This window comes from Bos javanicus, chromosome 10, assembly GCF_032452875.1.
Source record: "Bos javanicus breed banteng chromosome 10, ARS-OSU_banteng_1.0, whole genome shotgun sequence".
NCBI classification, from domain to species: Eukaryota; Metazoa; Chordata; class Mammalia; order Artiodactyla; family Bovidae; genus Bos; species Bos javanicus.
Genome location: NC_083877.1, coordinates 36,944,660 through 36,969,882, shown reverse-complemented (window position 1 = coordinate 36,969,882; position 25,223 = coordinate 36,944,660). Strand labels below are relative to the sequence as shown.

Genomic DNA, 25,223 nt, shown 5'->3' with positions numbered 1-25,223 from the left:
ATCATTGCCTTGTTTTAGAAGTAACCCAGGGTCTTTGAGGGGCTTCTCATGTAGCACTAGTGGTAAAAACCCACCTGCCAGCAGAGGAGACATAAGAGGACACAGGTTCAGCCCCTGGGTTGGGAAGATCCCCTGGAGGAATGGACGGCAACCCACTCCAGTCCACAGGGTTGCAAAGAGTTGGATTGACAGAAGTGAATTGGCACACGGGGTCTTTAGGACCAACTGGTAGAACTCCCTGTTTCACAAGCAAGGGAGGAAAGGCCACTGGCTCTATTCATAAAATACGAGCAGTCTCTGCTCAGTCAGTATATTTTATCAGCTATCTTCTGAGCACTGATTCACGTGGCTCGAGCATCACTGCATTGTCATCTTTACCCAGTTTAATTAGGGAAATCTGATTTTCTCCATGGCTGCAGGCTGTACTTCACCCCAGCCAGGCATCTTTCAGCAAATCTTTATTTTGCCCCCACCAGGCACTGGGAATTGGATGCAAGGATTTTTCAAATAACCAGGTCATAACATTTTAGAGAACTTAGCTGCCAAGATGATTCTAAATGCTTCACCCATATACTCCACAGCCCCGTGAAGTATATGGACACCGGTATTAGCCCCATTTTACAGATGAAAAAATGAGACACAGAGAGATAAAGCAGCATGCCCCAGGTCACAAAATTAGTAAGTGGTAGAGGTAGGATTAGAATCCCAGGCAGCCTGAATCCAAAGCCCACACTTTTGATAATCACTGACTTGTGCCACTGTGAGGAAGATATGGTCCCTACGGTTAAAGAATTTACTATCTAATGAGAGAACCCTGTACATCCATCGGGTTATAATCCACTGTGTAAAGTCATTTGATAGGAGAACAAGCAAAGGGCTCTGGGAACCCAGAAGACGGAGGAAGGGATCAACAGTTACTGTTCAGTGGGCACAGTTGCGGTTTGGGAAGGTGAAAAGAGTTCTGGAGATGGATGGTTGTGATGGTTCACAACAATACGAATGCACTTAATGCCACTGAACTGTACACTTAAAAATGGCAAAATAACAATAACAGCAACTGCATGTGAGGAAAAAATTGAGCAGACCAACTTCTCCCAGCTTTGACAATTCTTTGCTTTCTTCTGAGACACTTAGTGATTTTTTTTTCACCTTTGATTGTGTTGCCTAACATGTGACAAGCCATTCTTTTACACCTCTTAATGACAAACAAAGCACTTCTACCTACCCATACTGCTTAATCCTTACCAAGCTTTCATCATGACTTTAAAACAAAAGAATACAGACATGCACCTCTTCCTCCAGAGGTGAGGACTGGCTACACTTTAGCACACTTAGATCTGGCAGCTCTGTTCCCAGTAACTTTTTATTTCACTGAAGCATTGGAACGAAGTGTTTTTTAAAATAACTTTTAGGAACCCAAATTAAAGTTGAAACACACATGTTACTGTAGAGGTCAACCAGTCAACCCAGGCGGCCCATGGAGGAAGAGAGACAAGTCTGCATGGCTGAATTTACACTGTGCTCACATACAGAGGAGGTGACAGCTATTGGTGTGGCAAGTTTCTTTTGGCACTGGTTGTAAAAGCATACATAGTTTGGAAATATTCAAATGTGGAGATAGACTATTTACCAATCATGGTCCTTGGTAGCAAACCAAAGAAGCTAACTAACTTGAGCAGAAAAGGAGTTTTCAGAAAATCAGGCTGTTCACAGAATGGATAGGAAGACTGGAGAGCTGGGCTCAAAAACTAGGTTAGGAAGCCACTGAAGTGAAGTCGCTCAGTCGTGTCCGACTCTTTGCGACCCCATAAACTGTAGCCTACCAGGCTCCTCTGTCCATGGGATCTTACAGGCAGTAGTACTGGAGTGGATTGCCATTTCCTTCTCCAGGGGATCTTCCCAACCTGGGGCTTGAACCCGGGTCTCCTGCATTGTAGACAGACGCTTTACCATCTGAGCCACCAGGGAAGTCCTGTCACCATCTAAATTCAGCCATCTCTCCCATAAATAAATTCTCATTTTCCCTGTGTCTTTGCATCATTCCCTTAAGATTCAACACCATCCTCTGGTAGGAGAGGATTGCATGCATGCTAAGTCACTTCACTCGTGTCCAACTCTTTGCGACCCCATGGACATGGGGATTCTCCAGGCAAGAATACTGAATGGGTTGCCGTGCCCTCCTCCAGGGGATCTTCTCGACCCAGGAATTGAGCCCGCGTCTCTTGCATCTCCTGCATTGGCAGGCGGGCTCTTTATCACTAGCACCACCTGGGAAGCCCAGGAGATGATTGTCTGATTCTAAATCACCTATCTGTACCCCAGCCTGCCAACGAGTGACGCAAGAGACTGTGCACCACACCTTCAGCATCTGTGGTCCCCAAGGAACCCATGCTAACCCCCATCCAACAGGAAGAGCATTCAGCAAAGGACAACCGGTGTCCTCCCGAGTGTGCATGCCGGACACAGCCTCTTCTTCAATCTGTTTATGAACCTTCAGTTACCAAATGAGAGAGACATTGGGTCAGAGAGACAAGTCCATCCTCCCTATTGGAAAAGTAAATCCACACACAGGGCCTTCAGTGGGTGGCTTCAAAACGTCATCGCAGCCCCCAGGGAACAGCGCCGTCTTTCATCCACTGAGCATCTCCTACCCAGGATCTGGGCTTTCTGGTGCACAGGTCAGTCTCAAATGACGGAACCCACATTACCTTAGGAGGAGGTTTGCTCTGGCCTCACAGGGACAGAACCAAGTGAAATGTTAACTCAGAATCTTCATATCCTACGCTATGACCTGTTCCATAGGTCTTCGCTTTTCCTCTGATCTAAACTGGCTGCTGACAGCAATGAAAAACTCTAGCCCACATTCTGGAAACTGCCTTTGGTCTCCTTTCCCCCCAGGGAATCAGGGAGTCCCTCAGTGAGACAGAAAAGAGAAGTGAAAGGCCTGAGCTGGCAGCATACACACATGCGCGGTGACATAAAGCCCTGCATCCAGGGCTGTGGTTTCCTCTGGGGAGGAGGTTGAGGACAGGGCTTGGGGATGGGGTCACGGAGGGCTTCAGCACTTTCGTGAATGTTCTCTTTATTTAAATGTATCTTTTTATTTTTCAAGTTTTGGTTGTGCTGGGTCTTCATTGTGGCATGTGGGCTTTCTCTAGCTGTGGCACATGGGCTCCGTAGTCGCAGCTCGTGAGGCTCTCTAGTTGTGACCCCTGGGCTTAATTGCCCTGTGGCATGTAGGATCTTAGTTCCCCGACCAGGGATCGAACCCCCTCCCTTGCATTAGAAGACAGATTCCCAACCACTGGACTACCAGGGAAGTCCCTATTTAAATGTATCTGAATCCAGTTTGCTTGCCCAGTTACTCCTCTTACACCTGTTCTTCAATTCATGGAAACTTTAGTCCATGGACCCCCTTTATTTCTGTCTAATAGCTCATTCTCCTTTAGGCCTTCATGTACTTTAGAGCCCTCGCTTCCTCCATCCCCAGAATCAACCAGCATCTGCAAACCCATGTAACATGTTTGTATTCGAGCTGTAGTACATGTCCAAAGGTTACTTTGTTTTTTAACATTGTACTGCCGCTGCTGCTGCTGCTGCTGCTAAGTCGCTTCAGTCGTGTCTGACTCTGTGTGACCCCAGAGATGGCAGCCCACCAGGCTCCCCCGTCCCTAGGATTCTCCAGGCAGGAACACTGGAGTGGCTTGCCATTTCCTTCTCCAGTGCATGAAAGTGAAAAGTGAAAGTGAAGTCGCTCAGGTTGTCTACTTGAAAGTTATACAGTTGTGTCCGACTCCTAGCGACCCCATGGACTGCAGCCTACCAGGCTCCTCCATCCATGGGATTTTCCAGGCAAGAGTACTGGAGTGGGGTGTCATTGCCTTCTCCGTTTAACATTGTAAGTGAATGTTATCATGCTATACATGTCCTTTTGAAACTGATTTTGTGTGTGTGTGAGATTTGCCTGTGTTGACAAGTGAAAATCTAGTTCATCCTCGCCGCTATGTGGTATTTTGTTATTTAAATAAACTACACTTCATTTTTTTTTAAGTATTTGAAGCAAAGAAGGTCAAGTGAAAATTTCTTAAAGGTACAGGTTGGGCACGTCAATGTTCATCACATTATTCTCTAGACTGTTATATGTGTTTGAAAGTTTTCCAGATCTAAAAAAAGAGGCAAGAGCGTGAAAAGTAGGGTCAGGAAATATCCCTTTTGGGTTCTGACTGCACTGCTTTGAGGCTTGATTCTAGAGCTAATCAGCCTTGAGAATAAAAATAAGCCCGGGAGGCTGGCCCCTTCTGTTTGCTTCTCATGGGACTTACCTCCCTGAGAAATGCTCAAAAGCCTTGACCACAAGCCGAGAGGAGTGTTGATTTGGGTGCGTGATTTGGAGTGTGTTGGTACACAGCCAAGGTAAAATAAACAGAATTGTCACGGGTCTGGTCATTTTTAGAAAGAAATTGGCAAGAGACCATTTCATGGAATGGCTGTGAAACACAATTTTAAAAATATTTACAACATACGTAAGATATAAATAGTCCAAATGATAAATATAGGTCACGGTTTTGGCCAGGTCAACCTCTGATCTCCTTAACACTCTTAAATTTAGATAGATGGAAATTTCCCTTTTGTGGTACTTCCTGTACAGTCCATGAGACTTCAGGTGGCCACTAGGTTTCTTCCTTCTCCAGCTCTGCTACTTTCAGAAAAGTGAGACTTTGGTAGAAATTGAGAGCTTTTGACCCATGGCCTGTATTTTTTCAGGGCCATCACTCAATTTTGCCATTAAACCAAAAGACCGTACTAGGTGAAACAAGAGACTCCTGGGGGCTAAAAGAAATTACAAATATGGAAGCAAGCATTGCCCAATTAGAGTGACCACAGTATCCCCTGGCACGGCCCATGCAAGGACTCCCAGCATCCCCAGTGTTAACTCTATGCATCCAGCCCAGGGGGCCCCGTTTGAAACAATTTTCATATCATGAGTCCTCCCCTTCCTCCAGCTTTAAGATGGGGCACTCTCCTTGGCAGCTGCTGGAGACCCAGGTGGTTCTGAGCCCCGTAGCAGTCGGCCGCGCTGACCTGCCCCTTCCCTCCCCACAGGGTATGACTTCTGCCAGGTCCTTCAGTGGTTCGCTGAGCGGGTGGACAGGATTATCCTGCTCTTCGATGCACACAAACTGGACATCTCGGACGAGTTCTCAGAGGCCATCAAGGCCTTCCGGGGCCAAGACGACAAGATCCGTGTAGTGCTGAACAAGGCCGACCAAGTGGACACACAACAGCTGATGCGAGTCTATGGGGCCCTCATGTGGTCCCTGGGCAAGGTCATCAACACACCTGAGGTGCTACGCGTCTACATCGGCTCCTTCTGGACGCAGCCCCTGCAGAACACTGACAACCGAAGGCTCTTCGAGGCCGAGGCCCAGGACCTGTTCAGAGACATCCAGAGCCTTCCCCAGAAGGCGGCAGTGCGCAAACTCAATGACCTCATCAAACGAGCGAGGCTGGCCAAGGTAAGCTGGAGACCCCCAGCAGCAGCCTGGGCAGGGACTCTTCCCACACGCACCTCAGGCGGAGGTTCTACTCCAGGAGCCTCAGGGAACAGGACATGGAAGGGTTATGAAGCAAGCCTGACAATCAGTATCTTCTTTAGATTCTGGCTCCTACCTCTGTGATCTTGGGCAAATGACTCCTTTCCAAGCCTGACTCAGTCTATAAAATGGAACTAGTAAGAGCACATCCCAGGGTGCTTGAGAGGGTTGTGTGACCTGACTTGCAGAGTGCTTGACGTAGCACCTGGTACTTGGGGAAATGCATGCACTCACCACCTGGATGCTGCTGCTATGTTAGGATGGCAGGAAGATAACCCACCGAACCAGAGAAAGGTGGCGTTGGTGGGACCATTGGGGTGCCGAGGGACCAGCACTTGTCACCCTGTGCCTAAGGCATGGAGCCCTGCGTCACACGAGGGCACAGAGAGGCCACAGGAGGTTGGCTCAGCCCAGCTCACCAACGATGCCATTTCGGGAGGGGGTACACCATATCCCCATTCTGGGCTGTGGTTCCCACTCTCCAGCCTCATGGCTGAGCCTTTTAGCAGCCCCAGCAGTCTGTGCCTCCAGGTGGTGGGCAGTGATCTGACCACCCTCGTGTTAACAGCATAGTCTATTTTGCTGTGCCTCTGAAGAGAGGGGAGCATGTGACTCCTCTAAGAAAAAGTACAGGAAAAAAAAAAAGGTTCTTTAAAAACTGTATGTACATTTCATAAAATGATAGTCCTCTAACACCTAATACCATAAGTGCCTCTAGAGTTTATCTAGTCCCAGTGATCATCAGAAGCACCCAGGAGCTTTAAGCAATGTAAGTTCCCAAGCCCTGCCCCAGAGCCTCTGATTGGGGGTAGAGTGTGTGTGTGTATGTGTGTCTGTCTGTCTGTCAGTCTGTGTGTGTGTGTGTAAAGCTCCCCCAGTGATTCTGATGATCAATCAAGTTTGGGAACCAGAGGTCTTTAGTGACAAAGAACTAAATTCAGCCCTCCTGGCTTCCAGTCTAGCCTTCTGCTTTGGTCTTGTCCTTTCTGCTAGAAGCAGTCCCGGGCCGCCTCTCCAGATCCCTGGTCAGGAGGCCTCATTTTTCCTTCTACTTTTGATGGCAGAACCTGCGTCTCCCCACTTCCTCTTGCTGCACCACGAGGGGCTTCTGCTCTGGCCTAGGGGCCCACAGGCCAGCCTTCTAGAGTCGACCATTACTTTGCCTACTAAGGTCAACAGCACCCTAGGCCAGGGCTGGGCAGCCTAGTCAGGTGAAGGAGGAGGCGCCAAACTCCCCTCTTCAGAATGGTGAGCTGTGAGTGCCCAGGTGTAGACACTGTGCTCTGAGAAGGGACCTGGCTGGGGTGGGGAGCAGGGAGGGCTCCACTGAGGGTGACCGACTGTGCAGGTGACCAGCCGTCCAGCCCCTCCTCACTGCCTGCATGCCTGTGTGCTCCAGGGCAGCATCCCTCCTGGCTGCGACCAGACACCCCGCTGGCTGCGACCCCGCCCATCATCCCTGGATCGGCTCTTTCCTCTTGCTCCCCCTAAGGCTTTTTCACACCCTCCACCCATGTTCCGCTGATTTGCAGTCACCTGTGCTCCTGAGTCACAGCTCTCTATCTTTTCTTCTCGTACAAGCTGCTTCCTTCCCGGAACAGCCACTTTTGTTACAGTTCTGCAAGGCTTGTAAATCCACTAATTTACAGCTCTCCTGAGATGATTTCCCTCCCTGGCTCAGTGGCAGGAAGTCTGTTTTTGCCCGGTGAGTGACCCCCTGGTATGTGGTCTTTCTCTTCTCTAGCTGATATAACTGAACTTCACCTTCAGGGTATGTAATACCCAAAATGATTGTATAACCAAGGCTGGTAAATGATGTCATAGCCTTTGCAGATCTCAAGATCTTTTAAACTATTTTTAAATGCCCATGGACTTTTTTTTTTTTTTAATTTACCAGGCATCGCTGAGGGCCTGGTAACTCAAGATGCAGCTATGTTTGATCATATAAATAAATAAAAGGCAAAAGGCTCACTGGGAGTGCCAAGCGCATGGGATTTTGCTGCCATCCTGGCACCTTGGGCCCTGTGAAGGGGCTGGCGTGGCCTGGGTTTAGAGGCACAGAATGCTGCTGTGCCTGACACAGGAATAATGAAAGCCCTTGTGTAGAGGCAGGGGGTGGGGGCAGGGGGCAGTCAAATTGCTGAGCTTACTTCTAGGAAAAAAGCTTGTCTTCTTTTTTTTTTTCTTCCTAAGAATAGTATCTGGCTTGTTCCTTTTCATAAAGGAAAATGTTTGAAGTACGGATGTTTCCAGCCTGAGCTGTGCCAGTGTGTTCCTGGGGCGGCACCAGGCTGGCAGGGGGGCAGGAAACAGTCTCAGGCAGAGAAGCTGAACTCAGCACAATAGCCTTGACCACTAACCAGTGCCATGCACTTCATACACTGTCTGCAGTTTTATGTTCCATTTGTGAATTTGTTGCTGAAATGGACAAGGGGTCACCTGAGCTTTACGCTTTGAAGTGTGCCTGTTTCATAAAAATGCTCTTGGGTTTTGATATATTCATCTCTCTTTCTCCTGATCCAGCTTTCCTTTGGCAGGCCAACCTTGACTGAGGGTCTGTAATGTTCTAGAAGCCCCATGATTTGCATTGCATGTGTTATTTCATCTGATCCTGCCCACAGTATGCAGAGTTGGACATTCATTTCTCATACAAGGGAAATGAAGCTCAGAAAGGTGACCTGACTTAGCCAGGACTTCCCAGCCTGAAGTTGTAGATTCAAACTCCAGTGGGCCTGACTCCCTGGTCCGGAAAGCATTCACCTGAAATGCAGCGTGGACAGCATCTGTTGGTCTTTACTATGCCCTAGCTTTCTGCATTAATCTGTCATTCTGACTATTCAATAATATTCTCCATCCACATAAACCCTACAAAGTTTAGAAGTTTGTCAAGCTGTGATTTTGAAAGTATGCAAAGGATAAGATTCCAGATGTCACCTGGCAGGTGTCAGATCTGCATTGGTATGTTGTTGTTTAGTTGCTAAGTTGTATCCCACTCTTTTGTGACCCCATGGACTGTAGCCTGCCAGTCTCCTCTGTCCATGGGGTTTCCAAGGCAAGAATACTGGAGTGGGTTGCCATTTCCTTCTCCAGGGGATCTTCCCAGGGATTGAACCTGCATCTCCTGCCTTACAGGCAGATGCTTTACCACTGAGCCACCAGGGAAGCTCTGAGTTGGTGGGTGGAGTGTTTCTGTTTAGACCACCATAATTAGGTAGAATTAGTGGCCCATCCAGAAATAAAAGCCAGAAATGGCATTGTTAATGTCCTGCTGAGTTCTGCAGTAATCCAAGTATCATAAATATGACATTTCCCATAATATGAAAAATGGCACTCTTACTAAAGATCTCTTGAAACTTAATGATTTCCCTACTTTTTCTATTTACATTTTTTCCCCCAGTCCTTTATTTCAAGGGACAGGAAATCTTTAGAGTGGGTTTTTTGGTTAGCCTCAAAGAGTATATATCTTATGATATCGGTAGACATCTTTCTTTGAAAACTGTTCATAATCTCAGATGCCAGTCAAGTTTCATTTCATGATTTTTTAGAGTAATCTGTTTGGGGAAAGCCCTCACCAAAGGTTTAGAAGATAAGAATTTACTTTTATCCAGTATCATTAAAATAGCCAAGTTAAATAAAGTTCACGGACTTTCCTGGTAATCCAGTAGTTAAGACTGCCTTCCAATGGAAGGGGTGCAGGTTCGATCCCTGGCTGGGGAGGTAAGATCCCACATGCCTGGCAACAAAAAAACCAAAGCATAAAAGAGGAGCAATATCATAAAAAATTCAATAAAGACTTGAAAAACTTGGTCAATGTAAAAATTTTTTTAATGAAATGAGGTTCAAACTCTAAATCATAGTAGTTTGTGGGATAAATGCACAAAGATAAAAAGCAAGGCAAGTTTACTCTAGGACCCCACCTTTTATAAAGACACTGCTCACGAATAGGAAAGGTTCCCACCCACTTGGAGACCTTTGTTCAGTAAAAAAAAATGAGTCAACGTTTGAGGAAGGAACAAACTAAAAATGAGAAAGGAAAGGAGAGGTCAGTGGTTTGGGGCATTTAGTATAGTTCTGTGGAATTTAGTTTTGTCTTCAAAGTGTGTTCTCCTCTTCATCATATGTGGCTTGGAGACTGAGCTTTCCAGTCTGTCTGTACCGCCCATTCCTTCTGGGGGTGAAATTAGACATTTGGAAATTCGCCACATGGACCCAAGCTAAGTTATGTAAGAATCATTCTACGAGGGCTGGTAGCTGTCCTTTTGATGCTTAGTCTTCCAGGCGGTGTTTAAAAATAGCTCAGTCAGCAGCCTCAAGCTACTGGGGGTGTGTCAGTAGCTTGAGTCCTAGCTTGAGTCCGCACACACAGGGTAGCCTATCTCTTTGAAGGCTGACTCAGATGACTGGGTGGGCCCCTCGCATCCCCTTTAAGGCTCTTCAGAATCACATCCGCTATTGGTTCCAGCTTTGATTTCAACAGAATAAGGAACCCAAGTGGGAGCCAATCAGCTGCATCTTGAAGCCTCACACTTACTATCTCATGGGTTCATCTTCTAGGTCTTCAGTTTATGAACTGAAGTTTTTATATCATAATAAATCCACTTTTAAAATGCGCTGATCCCCACAGGTTAAATGTTCTATGCAGGTTTCCAGCTGGACCTGCAAAGGTGCAGATCTCTATCAGGTCATATTAAACCTGGGCGACCCTGAGGTTTTCCATGCAGAACCATGTTTCCTGGCCTGACTGGCTCCACATCGCTCACCAGTATCCAGATTCCATAGGCCTTTCCATTCCTACTGTCCATGCGTGTTGCAAGCTTCCCACACTCACTGCTGCGATTGCCCTCCAAGCCCACGGTAGTTATAGCCAGTATCTCTCTGTGTAAATGCTTCTCAGCATTGGATATACAAACACTTGTTACTGGACGTAGTTCATGAGATTGTGGCAGAGTATAGATGTGAACTATAAATCCATGTTCATTTAATCCATCTTTCTCTGCTCATTATTAGCCCAGAAAAAAAAAAAAAAAACCTGACATTTTGAGCCATTTGGCTTACCCTTGGTCATCACCATTTGATGAGTAGGGACTTTTCTAGTTTTATACAAGGGAAAGGGTGAATTGGACAAGATAAAAACGTTCAGAAGTTCAACAGGGCTCAGTGCCATTTGCTTGTGAATGAAGAACTTGAAACCCAGATTAATCATGTTACTATTTAAATATGGAGAGTTTATTCATTGTTCTATAAGGACAAATTAGCCACAAGCCACCTCTGGTGTTACTACCCCTCCAGCTACAAGTGTCTGGTCATTGATCAATTAACATTTTTACTCCTCTTTCTCATGGACAAAGTGCTTTCAAATACATGCTCTCTCTTGATTCTCATAACCACAAACCTGTGAGGTAAGGGTTGTCAGCTCCAGTTTGTGGGTGAGCAAGCAGAGGCCAGGGAAGGGACAGCTCACCCAGAGTTGTCCAGTGAGCGAGTGGGCAGCGGTAGCCTGACCCAGCCTCCCAAAACGAGGTCCCATCCTGCCCCCCTCCGCTTTATCCTATTCCTCTTCCTCTTGATTAATTTTCTCTGATTATAAACAACAAAGAGTCAGACTGTCTCTACCTCCTTCTGAGGACCCTCGCCAGATCTGGCCCTCGGTCCTGTGTTATCTGGGGACACACCTTTGGACACATTAGGGCAGGAGGGAGCTTTTCAAGTTGAGTGGGGATTTCAGCCACCCTGGCTGCCCCTTGTTTACGACGGGCTCTTAGAAACTCACAAGACTCAGTCCTACTAGAAGACTGCAGTCTTTACTGACATCATGTGCCATAATGCATCCATTTCTTTGAGTCTGGGGAGAGAAGAGTACGTGATCTTTCCAAAGCTTCCCTGTGAGTTAGGAACAATCAGAAGCCAAACTTCATAGTTGTTCCATTGGACACAGTTTGGTGTAAATTCCAGATTTCAGCAGCATCAGTACAATTTTTCATTCACACCCAGAAAAAGTAGTTAACAAAAAGTTGATTCTGTAAGGTAGGGAATGAGGCAGATGAATGCTACTGCCAGCCGGGCATCTCCTAACTAGTTGTATGACCTTGGGTCATATGAATTTCCTGGAACCAGGAATTCAATCAGTTTAAAGGAACCCCTTCTAGATTTAATACTCTGTGATTCTAAGGATTGTAATTTGCCTCATAACATGATAATCTTCTTAAAGGCAGGGCCCATGCATCGAATCTGACCCCGGGTTATTGTCTTAGGATGCCCAGGGAAAGCCAGGAGGGGGCGACCATGCAGAGCCAGGACAACAGGAGACTTCCCCAGAACAGGCCAGTAGAGCTTCCTGGAAGTGGAGGTTGAGGCTGAGAGCAGCGTGTAGCATGAGCAGGTCACCTGAGGTCACGACTCAGGTAATGCCAGACAGGTGGGAGGAGGCGGGCCCTGAGGCCTGGCATCCAAGGGTGGCCCATTGTCCAGCAGCCTTAGTCATCAGCAGTGAGCACCTCGAGGGCAGGGATGGAGAGCAGGCGGCGGGGCGGGGAGAGCTGTGGCAGGGGCATATCGCCTGCAGCCCAGCCCAGGGAACACAGGCCCCTGGGGATCAGGCGGTGTTCAAGAACAAGGTGCCAGTCCCATGGACTGGGTGGAGAGTCAGCCTTCCCTGGACAGGGCCCTGGCAGCTGCCCCAGATGTGGGCTCTGGGAAGGGGTCTTGGAAAGATGCCCTTGTGGATAGAAGGCTGAGCAGGTGGGGGTACTTGCTCCTTTAGCTGGGAGGAACCTTCAAAGCAGGGCAGGTGGAGAGAGGGGTCCACAGGTCCAGAGGTTCCAAGAGGGCCAAGGCCAAGGAAATAATGCAAGGACAGCTGGTGACAGCTCATTCTTCACAGGGGAAGGTGACAACCCCTCCAAGTCCTTTGGAGCTACACAGGCCCTCCCCCGCCCCATCCAAACCAAGCCAGGTATTCACTAATCCAGCCAAGGAAATTACCTGTCTTACAAGTGTTAATACTTATTCATCATATCTTCAGGAATGCAGTTAAAGCTCATGATTCTAAATAAAAGGATTCCCAAACCTTGGATTTCTCTAGTTATCTTGAAGAACTGTGCGAATATTTTAAGTTGTTTTAATTTGAAAAGTAAGTAAGTTTACCAGTGACAGGAAGGTGTAAAAGCATCTCTCCCAATCTATTGTTGCTGCTGCTGTTGTTCAGTTCCTAGGTTGTGTCCAACTCTTTATGACCCCATGGACTACAGCACATCAGGCTTCCCTGTCTTCCACTGTCTCCCAGCGTTTGTTCAAATTCATGTCCATTGAGTCGGTGATGCTATCCAGCCATCTGTCCCAGTCATACTTGCAGAAATAGCCAAGCAGCACAGGGTGTGCTTATGTTAAAATGACCTTTATACAGGAGGAGAAGTTAGCGTTGTCTGGTCCAAACATGTCAGCATTTGCACTATGCACGCACTTTAGTGTTCAAATCTTAGCAAAATGTTTTTGGCTGTGCCTGGTGTATATCCATGCACAGAGGCCCTCAACTGAGCCATGGAATGTATCTGCTTACCCCCTCTATTCAGTTTCCATTCTTCCACAAGATTATAGCAGACGTCTGTTTTCTTTAATAGAATTTTCCATAGCTACATAGTCATTTTCTTTTTGTAATCACTGCCTTGTTTCTCATCTTTTCTTATTTATTTTCTTGGCTTCTAAATTACTCTGTAGAATTCTAGATATACAAAGAGAACCTTATGAGCGTTTTTTAACATCCTAAAGTTGGAAATCAGTAGAAGGGTGGAAATTTTAGGGAAGGAGGTGACACAAGCCAAGCAGAGCCCTCCCATCGGAATTCACCACCCTTTGGGTAACAGTGCCAGGCCAGCTAACCCTAAGTGACCAAGGTTTCTGGGGCTCCCCCATCATGTACTAGGTCTCCCTCTCCCACAGGGCACTTCTGTTTTCCAGCCTGGTCCTAGGCAGCTGGTCTTGTGCCGAAATGACCTCAGTGATCTTGAGATCTAAACTGTCTGAAGGGAAGTTATGGGAGTCCTCATCTCACTGTTCACTGGGCACAGATTTCCATGCCCATCAGCCATTTCCATCAGCCTCAGCTTCATTTCCTGGTGCTCCTATATACCAGCCCTGGTGAACCTTTCTCTTAGGTTAGTCACCAGAACCAGGCTGTTTCCCACCCAGCACCCCCATCCCTTTCCACCAGGTTCTCACCCTCCTCCTGTCCCAAGGACCATGGCCCTTGGGGTGCCTGTTATGTGTTACGATGCATAAAGATGCCATCTTGTTTGCATCTCTGTTCTAAATGGCACGTCCTCACTGACATATACCCCTTCAGGTACATGCCTACATCATCAGCTTCCTGAAGAAGGAGATGCCAAGTATGTTTGGAAAAGAAAACAAGAAGAGAGAACTTATCAGCAGGTTGCCAGAAATCTACATTCAGCTACAGCGAGAATACCACATCTCTGCAGGGGACTTCCCCAAGGTCAAGGCCATGCAGGTACGGAGGCCCATCACAGCATCACCGGTGGGGTTGGAGGGGCACTGCCACCTGGTCCCGCTGGTTTCTGGGTACACATGTGGGTTTCGTGGTTTAGAATGGAGGAGAACGCAGTGTTTTTGTCTTCCTAGTAATCCATGATTATAGGCGCCTGTGAATAAAGCAGAAATTGCCTGCCTCCTGAAACATTTAAACAAAAAGGGGAAATATTTCAAAAAGTAAATTAAGCTTGCCTGAAAAAATCCTCTGAATAGCTAGCTTCCTTAGGCTGTGTTCAAGGTTGTTTTACACTGAGGTGGTACCTCTTTTATTAGAATCCCAGAGCCTTTAGGGAATTAGAGCTGAGAGTGACCTTGGAGGTCAGTTTCAGGGGGCCTTCTCAAACCGGCCCTCCCCAGCACTGCTCCACGTGATTATGTGCTTGGGCAGTATTGCCGCTGCAGGCTCAGGAGCCCAGTGAGAAGCCATGGTGGGCTGTGGCCGTGGCTGGAGTCCACTGGGGACAGTGAGCTGTGCTCACTGAAGGTTTTCCTGAAAGGTCAGCTTCAGGCAGCCTTTGTCCTAATTTCAGAGTCTCACTGCGTTGTGTCTGGGCAGGCCCAGATGACTCCGAGCAGATGCTGCCACCCTGGCCTGACCAATATGTCCACCTTCTGGCAGTGGTGTTTGGTAACCGCTGATTTCAACACTGACCTTATCCTCCCTACCTGCGAGGAGGGAGGCCAGTGAGGCCGCCCCATCTGGCTCCTCAGAGAGCTGGACCATCTCCTTGTCTGGTACAAGGACCCATCTGCACTGGAGGCCACAGTCCTCTCTGGAAAGCAGGCAACACGGTTCAGATTCCTGCAGCCAGCAGCCAGTAGTAACTGGAACAAGTGAGGCAGGCAGGCCAGGTGAAAGGAAACCAGGCCATCCACCTCTTATTTTCTCACATTTGATAGAAATGTGGGTTCTGAGGAATATGTCTCTACCAAGAGGAAGAGAGTTCTGCAAGTGCGATGAGAATCTGTGGGGCCCACGGCGGGAGCAGATTGGGGAATACCTACTCCCTCCTCAGTGGGGAGGCCCTGTCCTCCCGGTGGTCACTGCCCTATGAGAGTGCAGATCTGGATGGTTCATGAGAAGCTGGAGATCTGGATTTGTATGTGAAGGCCCCTGGTTTTCAGATTTTGGTTCTGAATTTCAAAGAACACTGCCTGGGCCAAAGAGAGCTTACAACGCACTGGCCACACCCTGGAGACTCTGGGCCTGTGAGCCTCGGGCCAGCCTGCAGGGGGGAGGGGGATGAGAGGAGGAGGGATCGGTAGTGGAGGCAAGATCAGGCCTCAGGAGGGGCAGCGTCAATCCTGAGGGGTTTGTTAATGTTAACTCTCTATATATAAAGTACATGCTAAATTTGGAGTGGGTTACACTTACTGTTGCAATGCCTGGGATCAAGGTGAATGCATCTGGTAGATAAGATCTGGTCAACAATGGTCTAGTCAGCTTAAAAAATATATAGAAATATATATATACATATATATATTTTTTTTTTTTTTTTTAAGTGAAATTGATACTCCTGTACTGAGATGATGGATTGGATTTTTTTTTTTTTTCTCGTCACAAGATGGCTAATTTGAGGGTTCCTGGGGCCTCTTCCTGAGTAGGTTCTGCTTTAACTGGGTTATGCCCTGCACCCCATGACCAAACTGAAGGACAGCTGTTCCCTTGCGTCCTTCAGATACTTTGGAAGGGAAATCGGTCTCTTGACTAAACTGGTGGCTGTGAGTAAATACACTGCGTGCACAGTGGCCTAACGGGGCGTCCAAGCTTCGTCGTCTCCTGAGGCTCCTTCGATGCCCCACCCACAAAGCACTGCTCCCGAGACCCGAAGGCTTCCTGACAGGCCCCCCTGCCTGTCCCCGGGAAACTTCCGTACAGAGCAAGTGACCTTTGCTACCAGAGCTGCTCCTGAGCATGCTCGCCTGGGCCTGGCCAGTCAGAGGGCCACCAGGCCTCTCTGAGCTGGTCGCCAGGGGCAGTCCCCCACCTCAGGTCTCAGGAGCAGCCACCGCCCACGTAGCTGGGTGACATAGGAAGGACCTGAGCCTCCCCTGAGAACCCTGTGGTCAAGCCCCACCCCAGGCGCTTTAGCACCATCACTGGACACCTGGGGGGCCCGTCACCTGTGTTCTTTTATGCATTCACCTAAGAAAAGTAAGTCTACTATGGCCAATCACTGTTCTAGGCCCCTGGAATAAACCAGTGAGTAAACAGCAAAAAATAAAAATCCTTGTCCCCCCTACAGAGGTCCAGTCTGGGTTACAGCCTGTGCTGCTGTGGCTGTGACTGGCAGTGACATTTTGACAGCAAAGCCCTTTGTTGGGCCATATGCTCCTTGTTACAATATATGTGTCTTTGAGCTTTGGTATAATTAATTTACTCAGTGTCTTATTTAGTGCCTCCCATAGAACGCTGTTACTCCATGAAGCCAGTGACCCGTGTCCTTTTCTTGGCCATATCCCCAGCTCCTGGGGTATCACAGGCACTCAGCAAGTATGTGTTGAGTGAGTTAATAAGTTAGTGTATGTTTGTTTATATTGTAGCAGGCTCTAGGGTAGTGAGTTTCTCAGACCCTGATCTAGACCTGACTCTCACAGGGCTTATAGACCGGTGGTTTCTGGAGCAAACTCCTGGAAGGTGGCCAAGGATTCTTCCTTGGGAAGCCAGCCAGGCCTTGATCAAGTCACCCCAGTCCTTCAGGGAATCCCCAAGGAACAAGGCAGGCCTAAAGCCCGAAGGGCACGCTTACTACACAAGCTAGTTTGCCGTCAACCAGGAAGCTCTGAGGGTCTGGGTGTGGGTCAGGGCCTCTGAGCATCTATCTTTCCAGTCACAGACAGTCAGCCTTCCTGTGTATGGACAGTGCAGGGGCAGAAGGTTGGAGATGATTATGGTTTTGGCACATCCCAGGGTCTCGCAGAGAGTTCACCGGGGCCAGCTTTAAGTCTCTGCTGTCCCTGTGCTCTCATGGACCAAGCTAGGCAGGGTGACTCTTCTCCGTAGCCAAGAGCCAATTGTATTTTGCAGGCTTTTGCCTGGTGGTGGGGGAGGCCAATGACCCGCAGTGTACCTGCCTGCCTGGGGAGGGAATCTGATTTGCTGCAGCAGCATGTCCAACCATGCTGCAGAATGAAGGGAGCAGTGGCAGGACCACCTTGATGGGTGGTACAGTTATCCTTCTTGGAGAACAGGGCCTTACAGCTGATGTTTAGCTGCCAAGTTGTGTCCCACTCCTTGGAGAACTGGTCCCCCACAGCTGATGAGTTGGCAGCATTTCAACAGCAGAGGGCAGCAGAGCCATCCCTACCGCCCCAACCCTCCCAAGGGTTTCCAAAATGCTTCTGGTACATGCTGGAAGTGGGTGGGTAGGGGAGAGCCCAGCGAAAGCTGGGCTGGGACTGATCTTTGTCTCTTGGGAGGGAGTTCCAGGATCCCAGGCTTGGTGGCTTGGATGGATACAGTTGTTGATGGGTAAATCTTTATAAATTCCCCAGTATATGTTCATCCCAATAACAAGTCTTGGAGCTACCCTGGGGAGGGCAGGGATGGCGTGGTTTAACTTGGACCGCACCCCATCCCCGGCCAGGACTGGGCAGGCGGGTACAGCACACATGAGCATAGAGCTTACTTCCTTTGTGCCCTCCAGGGCGGGAATGGCTGCTGCTGCTGCTTCCTGTCGACCTCTGCAAATATGTGGCCATTTCCCCTGGCATGTTTTCCAGGGATTTGCAGCCTGAATCCACGTCCCCTGCAGGCGGGTGGAAAGTTTAGGCGGGCACCACCCTCGTTCGTCCGCTTGGCCAGACACAGAGGCTCTGTGTGCGCCCAGAGCTCAGGCTCATTCATGAGGAAATAGGGTAGGTGTTGTGCACTCAGGGGAATCCAGACTTGTTTACCCCAGCAGCACTGGGATTTTTGTGTAGGCTGCCTGCTTTCTCTTCTCAGTCCCCTTGGCTGACCAACCGAGATGCCAGCAGCAGGAGCCCAAAGTGTTGGCAGCATCATTTGCTGCTGATGTTAGGGTGACATGCAGGTGACTGTGGTCTGTCAGTGAGGATGGAGGACATGAAAACTGGAAGGTACCTTAGAAACCAGACCTGTGCTGACTCACTGCGCTGAGCTGAGTGCAGGCTGCTGGCCAGGTGTCAGCCCAGCCCAGCCTGCTCTGACAGCCACAGAGCGTGCTGCTGAGAAGAGTGTTGGAGGCGCCTCTCCTGAGATCTGCCAGCTCTGTCCCCTCCACCATCTGAAGCTCAGGACTCCACTTTTGAATAACAGCACAGAATGTCTGCCCTGCCAACATACCCTTGAGACCCCAATTTTGATTCTCCACTGAAAACAACCTAAATGTCCAGCTACGTGGAACAGGATAAAGGAGGAAGGACCCAGCTATACAGTTCATTATCATGTTGCTATTAAGAATAAGGTTGTGTATTTTATATATAGTGGTGTTATTCCCATTCTCCTAATTTATCCCTTTCCCTTCTTCCCCCTTGGTAACCGTAAGTTTGTTTTCTATATCTGGAGTCTGTTTCTGTTTTGCAAATAAGTTCACTTGTATTATTTTTTGGATTTCACATATAAGTGATATCGTATGATATTTATATTTCTCTTAGTTCATTTAGTATGATAATTTCCAGGTCCATCCTTGTTGCCACTAATAGCAATATTTCATTCTTTTTTGTGGCTGAGTAATAACAAGATTTTGCTGTAGAGCACAGGGAACTACATTCAATATCTTATAACAACCTATAATGGAAAAGAATCTGAAAAAGGTTATGTATATATAAAACCGAATCACTTTTTTATACACTAACACAATCTCGTAAGTCAACCATAGTTCAATTTTAAAAATTAAATCAGATAAAATTTTAAATTTTTAAAAAGGTTGTGTAAAACTGATATCATAAAAAGCTATGATACATTATTTCTTTAAAGTGCAGGTTGTTAAATAGTTTTGTCTTATTTCAACTAAAGAGTGTGTGTGTGTGTGTTTATTAAAATGGCTATAAATGTATCCCCCCCAAAATGTTAGCAAAGCTGGTTGCTGGGTGATGGTATTATAAGTGATTTAAGATATTTTTTGCTTACTAGTTTTTCCCATTATTTACAGTGAAAGTGTGGTATTTATGGTGACACAGAGTTGCATTTTTTTTCTAACTGCCTGTCCCATGACTTCTGTCCAGAACAGTCAGGTCCGAGGGGTATGTATGTGAAAGCTCTTGCCCTCGGGAGTCTCCCTGCCTCGTGTCCAGAAAACCACACCCCTGGATGGCCCCTCCCTGGCCCTCTGGGATTGTCTAAACAGAAATACTTCACATAGAGCCCAAATAAAAACCACCATATCTGGAATTCTTTGCATTTATTTGGCAGAACTGCTGTAAAAGACATTTTCACTAGATTTTTCAGGCCCCTTTTAAAAATCCCCTGAGTGACTCTCACAGTTCAGGACCGGAGAGGATTTGTCTCTTGTGATAACCAGGTGGTTTTTCCCCTCCTACAGCAAAGGGGTATGATCCCTGGGCCCCAGCCAGGGCAGCTGAGGAACATAGCCTTTCACAGTCTTCATTGTCTAATGTGATGGTTCCTTCCCTCTTTCTTTCAGTTTCTTGTCTTTTCCCTTTGTTAGTGACTTTATTCTATTTTATGTTATCATTATTTCACTGTAAGCTAAGTCAAGCCCTTTTTGAAATATGAGTTCCCTGAAGGCAGAGACTGTGGCTTTTCATATTTAAATTCCTGAACAGGGCCTGGCATGTAACAAATGGTCAGTAAATGTTGGATTAGATGGATGAATGGATGGATGGATGGATGGATGGGTGGAAGGAAGGTGAGTAACCAAGGAAAACCAAAGCAGGAAGGACTGTTTCTACAAAGCCATTCACAGAACCTCTGTGGCATCTGCAGTCGGTTCCCGTCCTGGCCAGGTGATTGCCACATCCACTAGAGCCATCTCCAGACCCTGTGCTCTGCTCCACCAGCCCTCCTGGGAGATGGAGCTGAGACTCACCCTCATCCCACTAAGACCTCTCAGCTCTGTTGGCTGCATTTGTACTTGCCCTTCCCATCCCTGGTGACTCAGATGGTAAAGAACCTGCCTGCAATGCAGGAGACCTGGGTTCAATCCCTGGGTCAGGGAGATCCCCTGGAGAAGGGAATGGCAACCCACTCCAATATTCTTGCCTAGAGAATTTCATGGATAGAGGATCCTGGCTACAGTCCATGGGGGTCGCAAAGCGCTGGACATGACTGAGTGACTAACACTTGTCATCCCTCCTCCTCTCTCTCACCAGTTTCAACTTTTACGTATTTGTGCCGTAAACTATTTTTTAACTGGTCACCATAATCTTTCGGTAATCATTTTTACTTAAATAGGTTCTACGGACAGCTCTATCACAGCTTCACGTTACAGCACTAAGAGGCTAGCTGAGTGGCAGGAGGCCTGGGCTCTGGTCTTGACTCCGCCAGTACATCCCTTGTGGTCTCTGTAGGTTACTGATACCTGCCCTTCCTAACTCTGAGCATTGTTGTAAAGATCAGCTGAAGTATGTAAGGTGTGTAAAATTCTTTAGAAGCTAAAATACTAGATCTCTAGAGTGCTTAAAAATAAAAAAGGCAGGGTGAAGGAATTTTGTCTCAAAGTCCTAGGGGTTCACTGTCCCTCATGCTGTTGCTAACCTCGGTCAGCTACTGCAGGAAAGCATTGCATCCCATGTATCTTGCCTCTTGTTCCAAAAGCCACTCCTGGTGAGTTCAGATATGAGAACCATAGCAAAGAGAGAGCTCTGGACAGCCCAGTGTGTGGGCTTCCGGCTTTAAGGGATCATTTGTCCCCTCCAGCTACCCCTCTCCTTGTTTGCTTCCTGCAGAAGGGCTTTAACCAAGTCTGTGGTTTCTCCTTTTCCAGGAAAAGCTTGAGAACTACGACTTCACCAAGTTCCACTCGCTGAAGCCCAAGCTGATTGAGGCCGTGGACAACATGCTGACCAACAAGATCTCGTCGCTGATGAACCTCATTAGCCAGGAGGAGATGAGCATGCCCCCGCCGCTCGTGCAGGGTGGCGCCTTCGACGGCACGGCCGAGAGCCCCTTCAACCAGGGCTACGGGGAGGGCGCCAAGGAGGGCGCCGATGAGGAGGAGTGGGTCGTGGCCAAAGACAAGCCTGTCTACGACGAGCTCTTCTACACCCTGTCACCCATCAACGGAAAGATATCAGGCATCAACGCCAAGAAGGAGATGGTGACCTCCAAGCTGCCCAACAGCGTCCTAGGCAAGATCTGGAAGCTGGCTGACTGTGACGGCGATGGCATGCTGGATGAGGAGGAGTTCGCACTGGCCAAGCACCTCATAAAGATCAAGCTCAGCGGCTATGAGCTGCCCAGCAGCCTGCCCCCCCATCTCGTGCCGCCCTCCCACAGGAAGTCCTTGTCCAAGGCCGACTAAGGGGCAGACCACGCACAGGGAAGGCAGTGTGGGGCGGGAATCAGGGCAGCCTGGGCCCGAGGCCCACTCTGTCACCAGCTCACTGAGTGACCCTGGGCGAGACACTGCCTGCCCTGTGCCTCAGTTTCCCCATCTGTAGAATGGGAAGGGCAGACACTGGACCCTAGATCAGGTCCTTTTACCTTAAAATTCCCTGAGTTTCTATTAAAATACTGGGGAGAGGGGATGGATATGAAGTTTGAAGGGTTGAGAACAAAGGGAGATTCTAGGAAGGCTTCCAGGAAGTCCTTGGAAGCCTGGAGAAACTCGGATATGGAATCCCAGGAACCACAGGGAGTGAGCTGGGGGCACTGCTAGGCTCCACTGAACTGTTCATTGTTATGAGCCCAGCTCTCCCTCACAGAGCAACGGGAGGCAGCAAAGACCAGCTTATTTATTTTGTTCCCTGCTTAATTTAGAGTGGAAAAAAAAAAAACAGCAGAGGTTTCTGTTCTCTCCAAACCATCTACCAAAGAGAAGAGGGCTGCCCCGGCTTTGAGGGAAGGACACGCCTTGTCTGCACGTTCCCGTCCCTCTGCTGGCCAGCGGAGCAGGCAGCCAGGCCACAGGGAGTGTCCCCCACAGCATCCACTGGCCGGCCTTCCCAGGGCTCCCCCAACCCAAAGCCTTCCCAGCAAAGTTGTATTTGGTTAGAAATTTGGAACTCACAACCTTTACTAACCCCTGGCGAGATTTCTAGTATTCTAGTCACATTGAAATCTGAAGATGAGCTTTACTTGTCGGTCCAATCGTTTGTAGCAAAGACTATTTAAACTAGAGGAAGAAAAGAGGTGGCTTTCCCCAGTCCTCAGTTAGCGTGGTCACATGTCTCCAAGGCTCTTTGGTCGATGACAGGATTTAAATTCAGCAAAAACATGGCTTGGTGCATGTCCTGGCCCTGTGGACACAAAGGGAGTGAGGGGCCTGCCCACCCTCACTGGCTAGAAGGCAGAAGAAGTCGGTCTACTAGTGTTAGAAACTATTTTTGTAACAAGAAAATGGGCATTTTTATCATGTCCAGTTTTTAAAATACAGTTTCTGTATAAAGGATAAAGGCCTTTATGCAGAAATAAGATGGAATCTCTCATATAAAGCCTTTTCTTCAGAATCTATGTGGTTCGTACCATGGGTGCCTCATGAGGCAGGGTTTGGGCACTTAGCTGTACATCAGCTCCTGAGTGTTCTCTCTCCCAGGGCCCCTGTGTGAACCTCTCTGGACCACTCACCCAAACGCCTGTGGCAAGTGGAGATCAGCCTCTATGTGGGCTCCAGCTGCGGGATGCAGGTGGCTTTCCATGACCATTACTTATGCAGTAAGAGAGACATGGTATTTCATCACTATTGTGATGGCCACATAGCCTGGAACCTGCCGGCACCAAAAATGAAGGAAATCCAAACAGCCCCACCCAAGTCTTCCCAAAACCACATTTTTTTTCCCCCCTGATGTTATCAAGGGCAGAACTGCAGGTTTAAAAACATTTATTTTAGAGAAACATTTACCCAGATGCCAGCCCTCACGCTCCCTAGCTTACTTTCTAAATAATTTAGCTTTAAGAGAAGTAAATACATAACATGGTTTTAGTCTTAATGAGCACTTTGAAATTAATTAGACACATAGAAAAGAGACATTTGTAATTCCAGTACTGTAATCTGAGCAGATGGTTCTGTAAACACCTGAGGACCACCCAGGCATGTGAGCACAGTTGATTCCAGCAAAGGACAAGATTGAGAGAGAAGGAGAGAGAGTTCATTTGTCCAGAGGTTTGGAGATGCCAGAGTTAGCTGATTTCCACTCAGATTGATCCTGCTATGTTCAGCTGTCGTATATAAAGATAAATATATACACATATGTCCTGAGTATATATTTTTGACACTTGTTAATGTGTGTATATGTAGATTTTGTCTATATACTGACTTAGAGGAATATTGTTTTAGAGTAGCTGGAGAGGAGGTGTTTCTGATGCTATGAGGATAGAAACATCTCATGGGTGATCCCCACCCCACCACCCCATGACCTCTGGCAGGAGACCATCTATCAGCTAAATGCTGAGAAAAAAATGAAGAAAAAGGAATTTGTGTGTCCATTTTTGTTAGTATCTTCTTTAAAAACCTGAAGTCACTCATCGTGAAAAGTTGATGGGAAAGAAAAACACTGGAAACTGTTAGGAATGGCAGCCAAGTGAGGACCCTCATCTCCCCAGGACCTGCAGAGAGTTCCTTGAGTCTGGATCCAAAACACCCGTTACCCCCTGGCCATGTGCAGCAGGGCTGGTAACACAGACCCCTCAGGATCTGGACACCTTGGCCGACTGTGTTGTCCTCCCAGTACCACCCGACTGTCCAGGAGCCCCCTCCCTAGAGCACTCACGGATGGCTGGGGGTTGGAAGCAACTGAACTCTAGAACTCTAAAACTCTCCATGCTGTCTATGACTCCACAGAAGAAAACCTAAGAATCTCAAGTCTGTTTTGTGTACAGCTCATGATCACAGAGTTCAGCTCTGTGGCCACACGCTGATGTCCAGCCTGCTTGGCGTCCTGCGTGGATTCTTTGCTTGCCACATGCTTGGATGGCCCGGTGAGGGCGGGGGTGGGCACTCTTCCGTGGCGAGGGCCGTGCATTCAGTTGGCTTTTGCTTCTCTGGGGCTGAACTGGCTTCTCTGGAACACTTGTCATCGTGCAACAGGAACGCTTGGATTGAGGGCTGTGGCTCCTCCCACAGAGCGGTGGGCCTTAAGGAGTTGGATTCTTACTCCATATCATGGGACTGGTGTCCAGCTGGGTCAGAGAACGTGTGAGAAGAAGCCAAATGCCTTGTGCTCTCCTCCAACCCCCACTCCGCTTACAGGCCCACAGGAAAGGCCTCAGCAGAGCCCTGGCCCCACTGCTCCAACCACGGCCCTTCCCTGTCCACTGGGTCTCAGCAGCCGCCCCTGTAACATTGGGGGTGTCTTGTGCTGGAATCCACCATGTAGGATGGGGTTTAACCACCAGAGTCATGGCTTGACAGCCACCATCGGGACCTTTCCACTTGGCAGCTCTGCTCCTTCCTGATGCCCAGAGCAATGCCACGGACAGATTGCCTTGGAGATAACGAAAGCGTTTAAAGAGGCACTGTTTATTTCCTCCATGGAATGTGGCAGAAGAGTAACTTTCTTAGGACAGATAACCACTGCGTTTTTTTTCCAGGTAAACATGGGCCGAATTTAAGTGTACCAGGCGACATGTTAATTAGCCAAAAAATGCTATTAATACACAATGCTTCTATTTTTTTTGTAATCTTGTTTCAAAATGTCAAAAAAAAGACAGTCTACTGATCAATAAACTTCTGAAAAAAGTCACTTTTTCCCGTTGGCTCTGGTTTTTCAGTGACTGTGTGCCAGTTGTCTTGGGAATAAAGCAGGCATCCCTTGGAACCGTTCTGAAACATGGCAGAGGAGTTAAGGGATGGGCATGCCCCTTGGCATGCCATCCCTGTGACCCTTGTCTCGCATGTTCTCTAGGTGGGAGATGGGGGCTTCTTCAGCAGGAAAGCAGCTCCATCTGATGTGGGCAGAGGCCAAGTCTGGAAGCAGGCACTGAGGGAGGTTTATGCACCGACC

At 48.1% G+C, this 25,223-nt stretch overlaps 1 protein-coding gene across 1 annotated transcript in view; it reads left to right on the top strand.

The window, feature by feature from the left end:
- Window positions 1–24,962, top strand: part of EHD4 (EH domain containing 4) — an 86,679-nt gene extending 61,717 nt beyond the window's left edge. The window contains exons 4-6 of the mRNA XM_061430872.1: window positions 5,104–5,516; window positions 13,933–14,097; window positions 21,047–24,962. Of these exons, the coding sequence (XP_061286856.1) occupies window positions 5,104–5,516; window positions 13,933–14,097; window positions 21,047–21,583 (1,115 nt within the window). The 3' untranslated portion in view covers window positions 21,584–24,962. The remainder of the gene's footprint in view (window positions 1–5,103; window positions 5,517–13,932; window positions 14,098–21,046) is intronic.
- The last annotated feature ends 261 nt before the right edge of the window (window positions 24,963–25,223 follow it).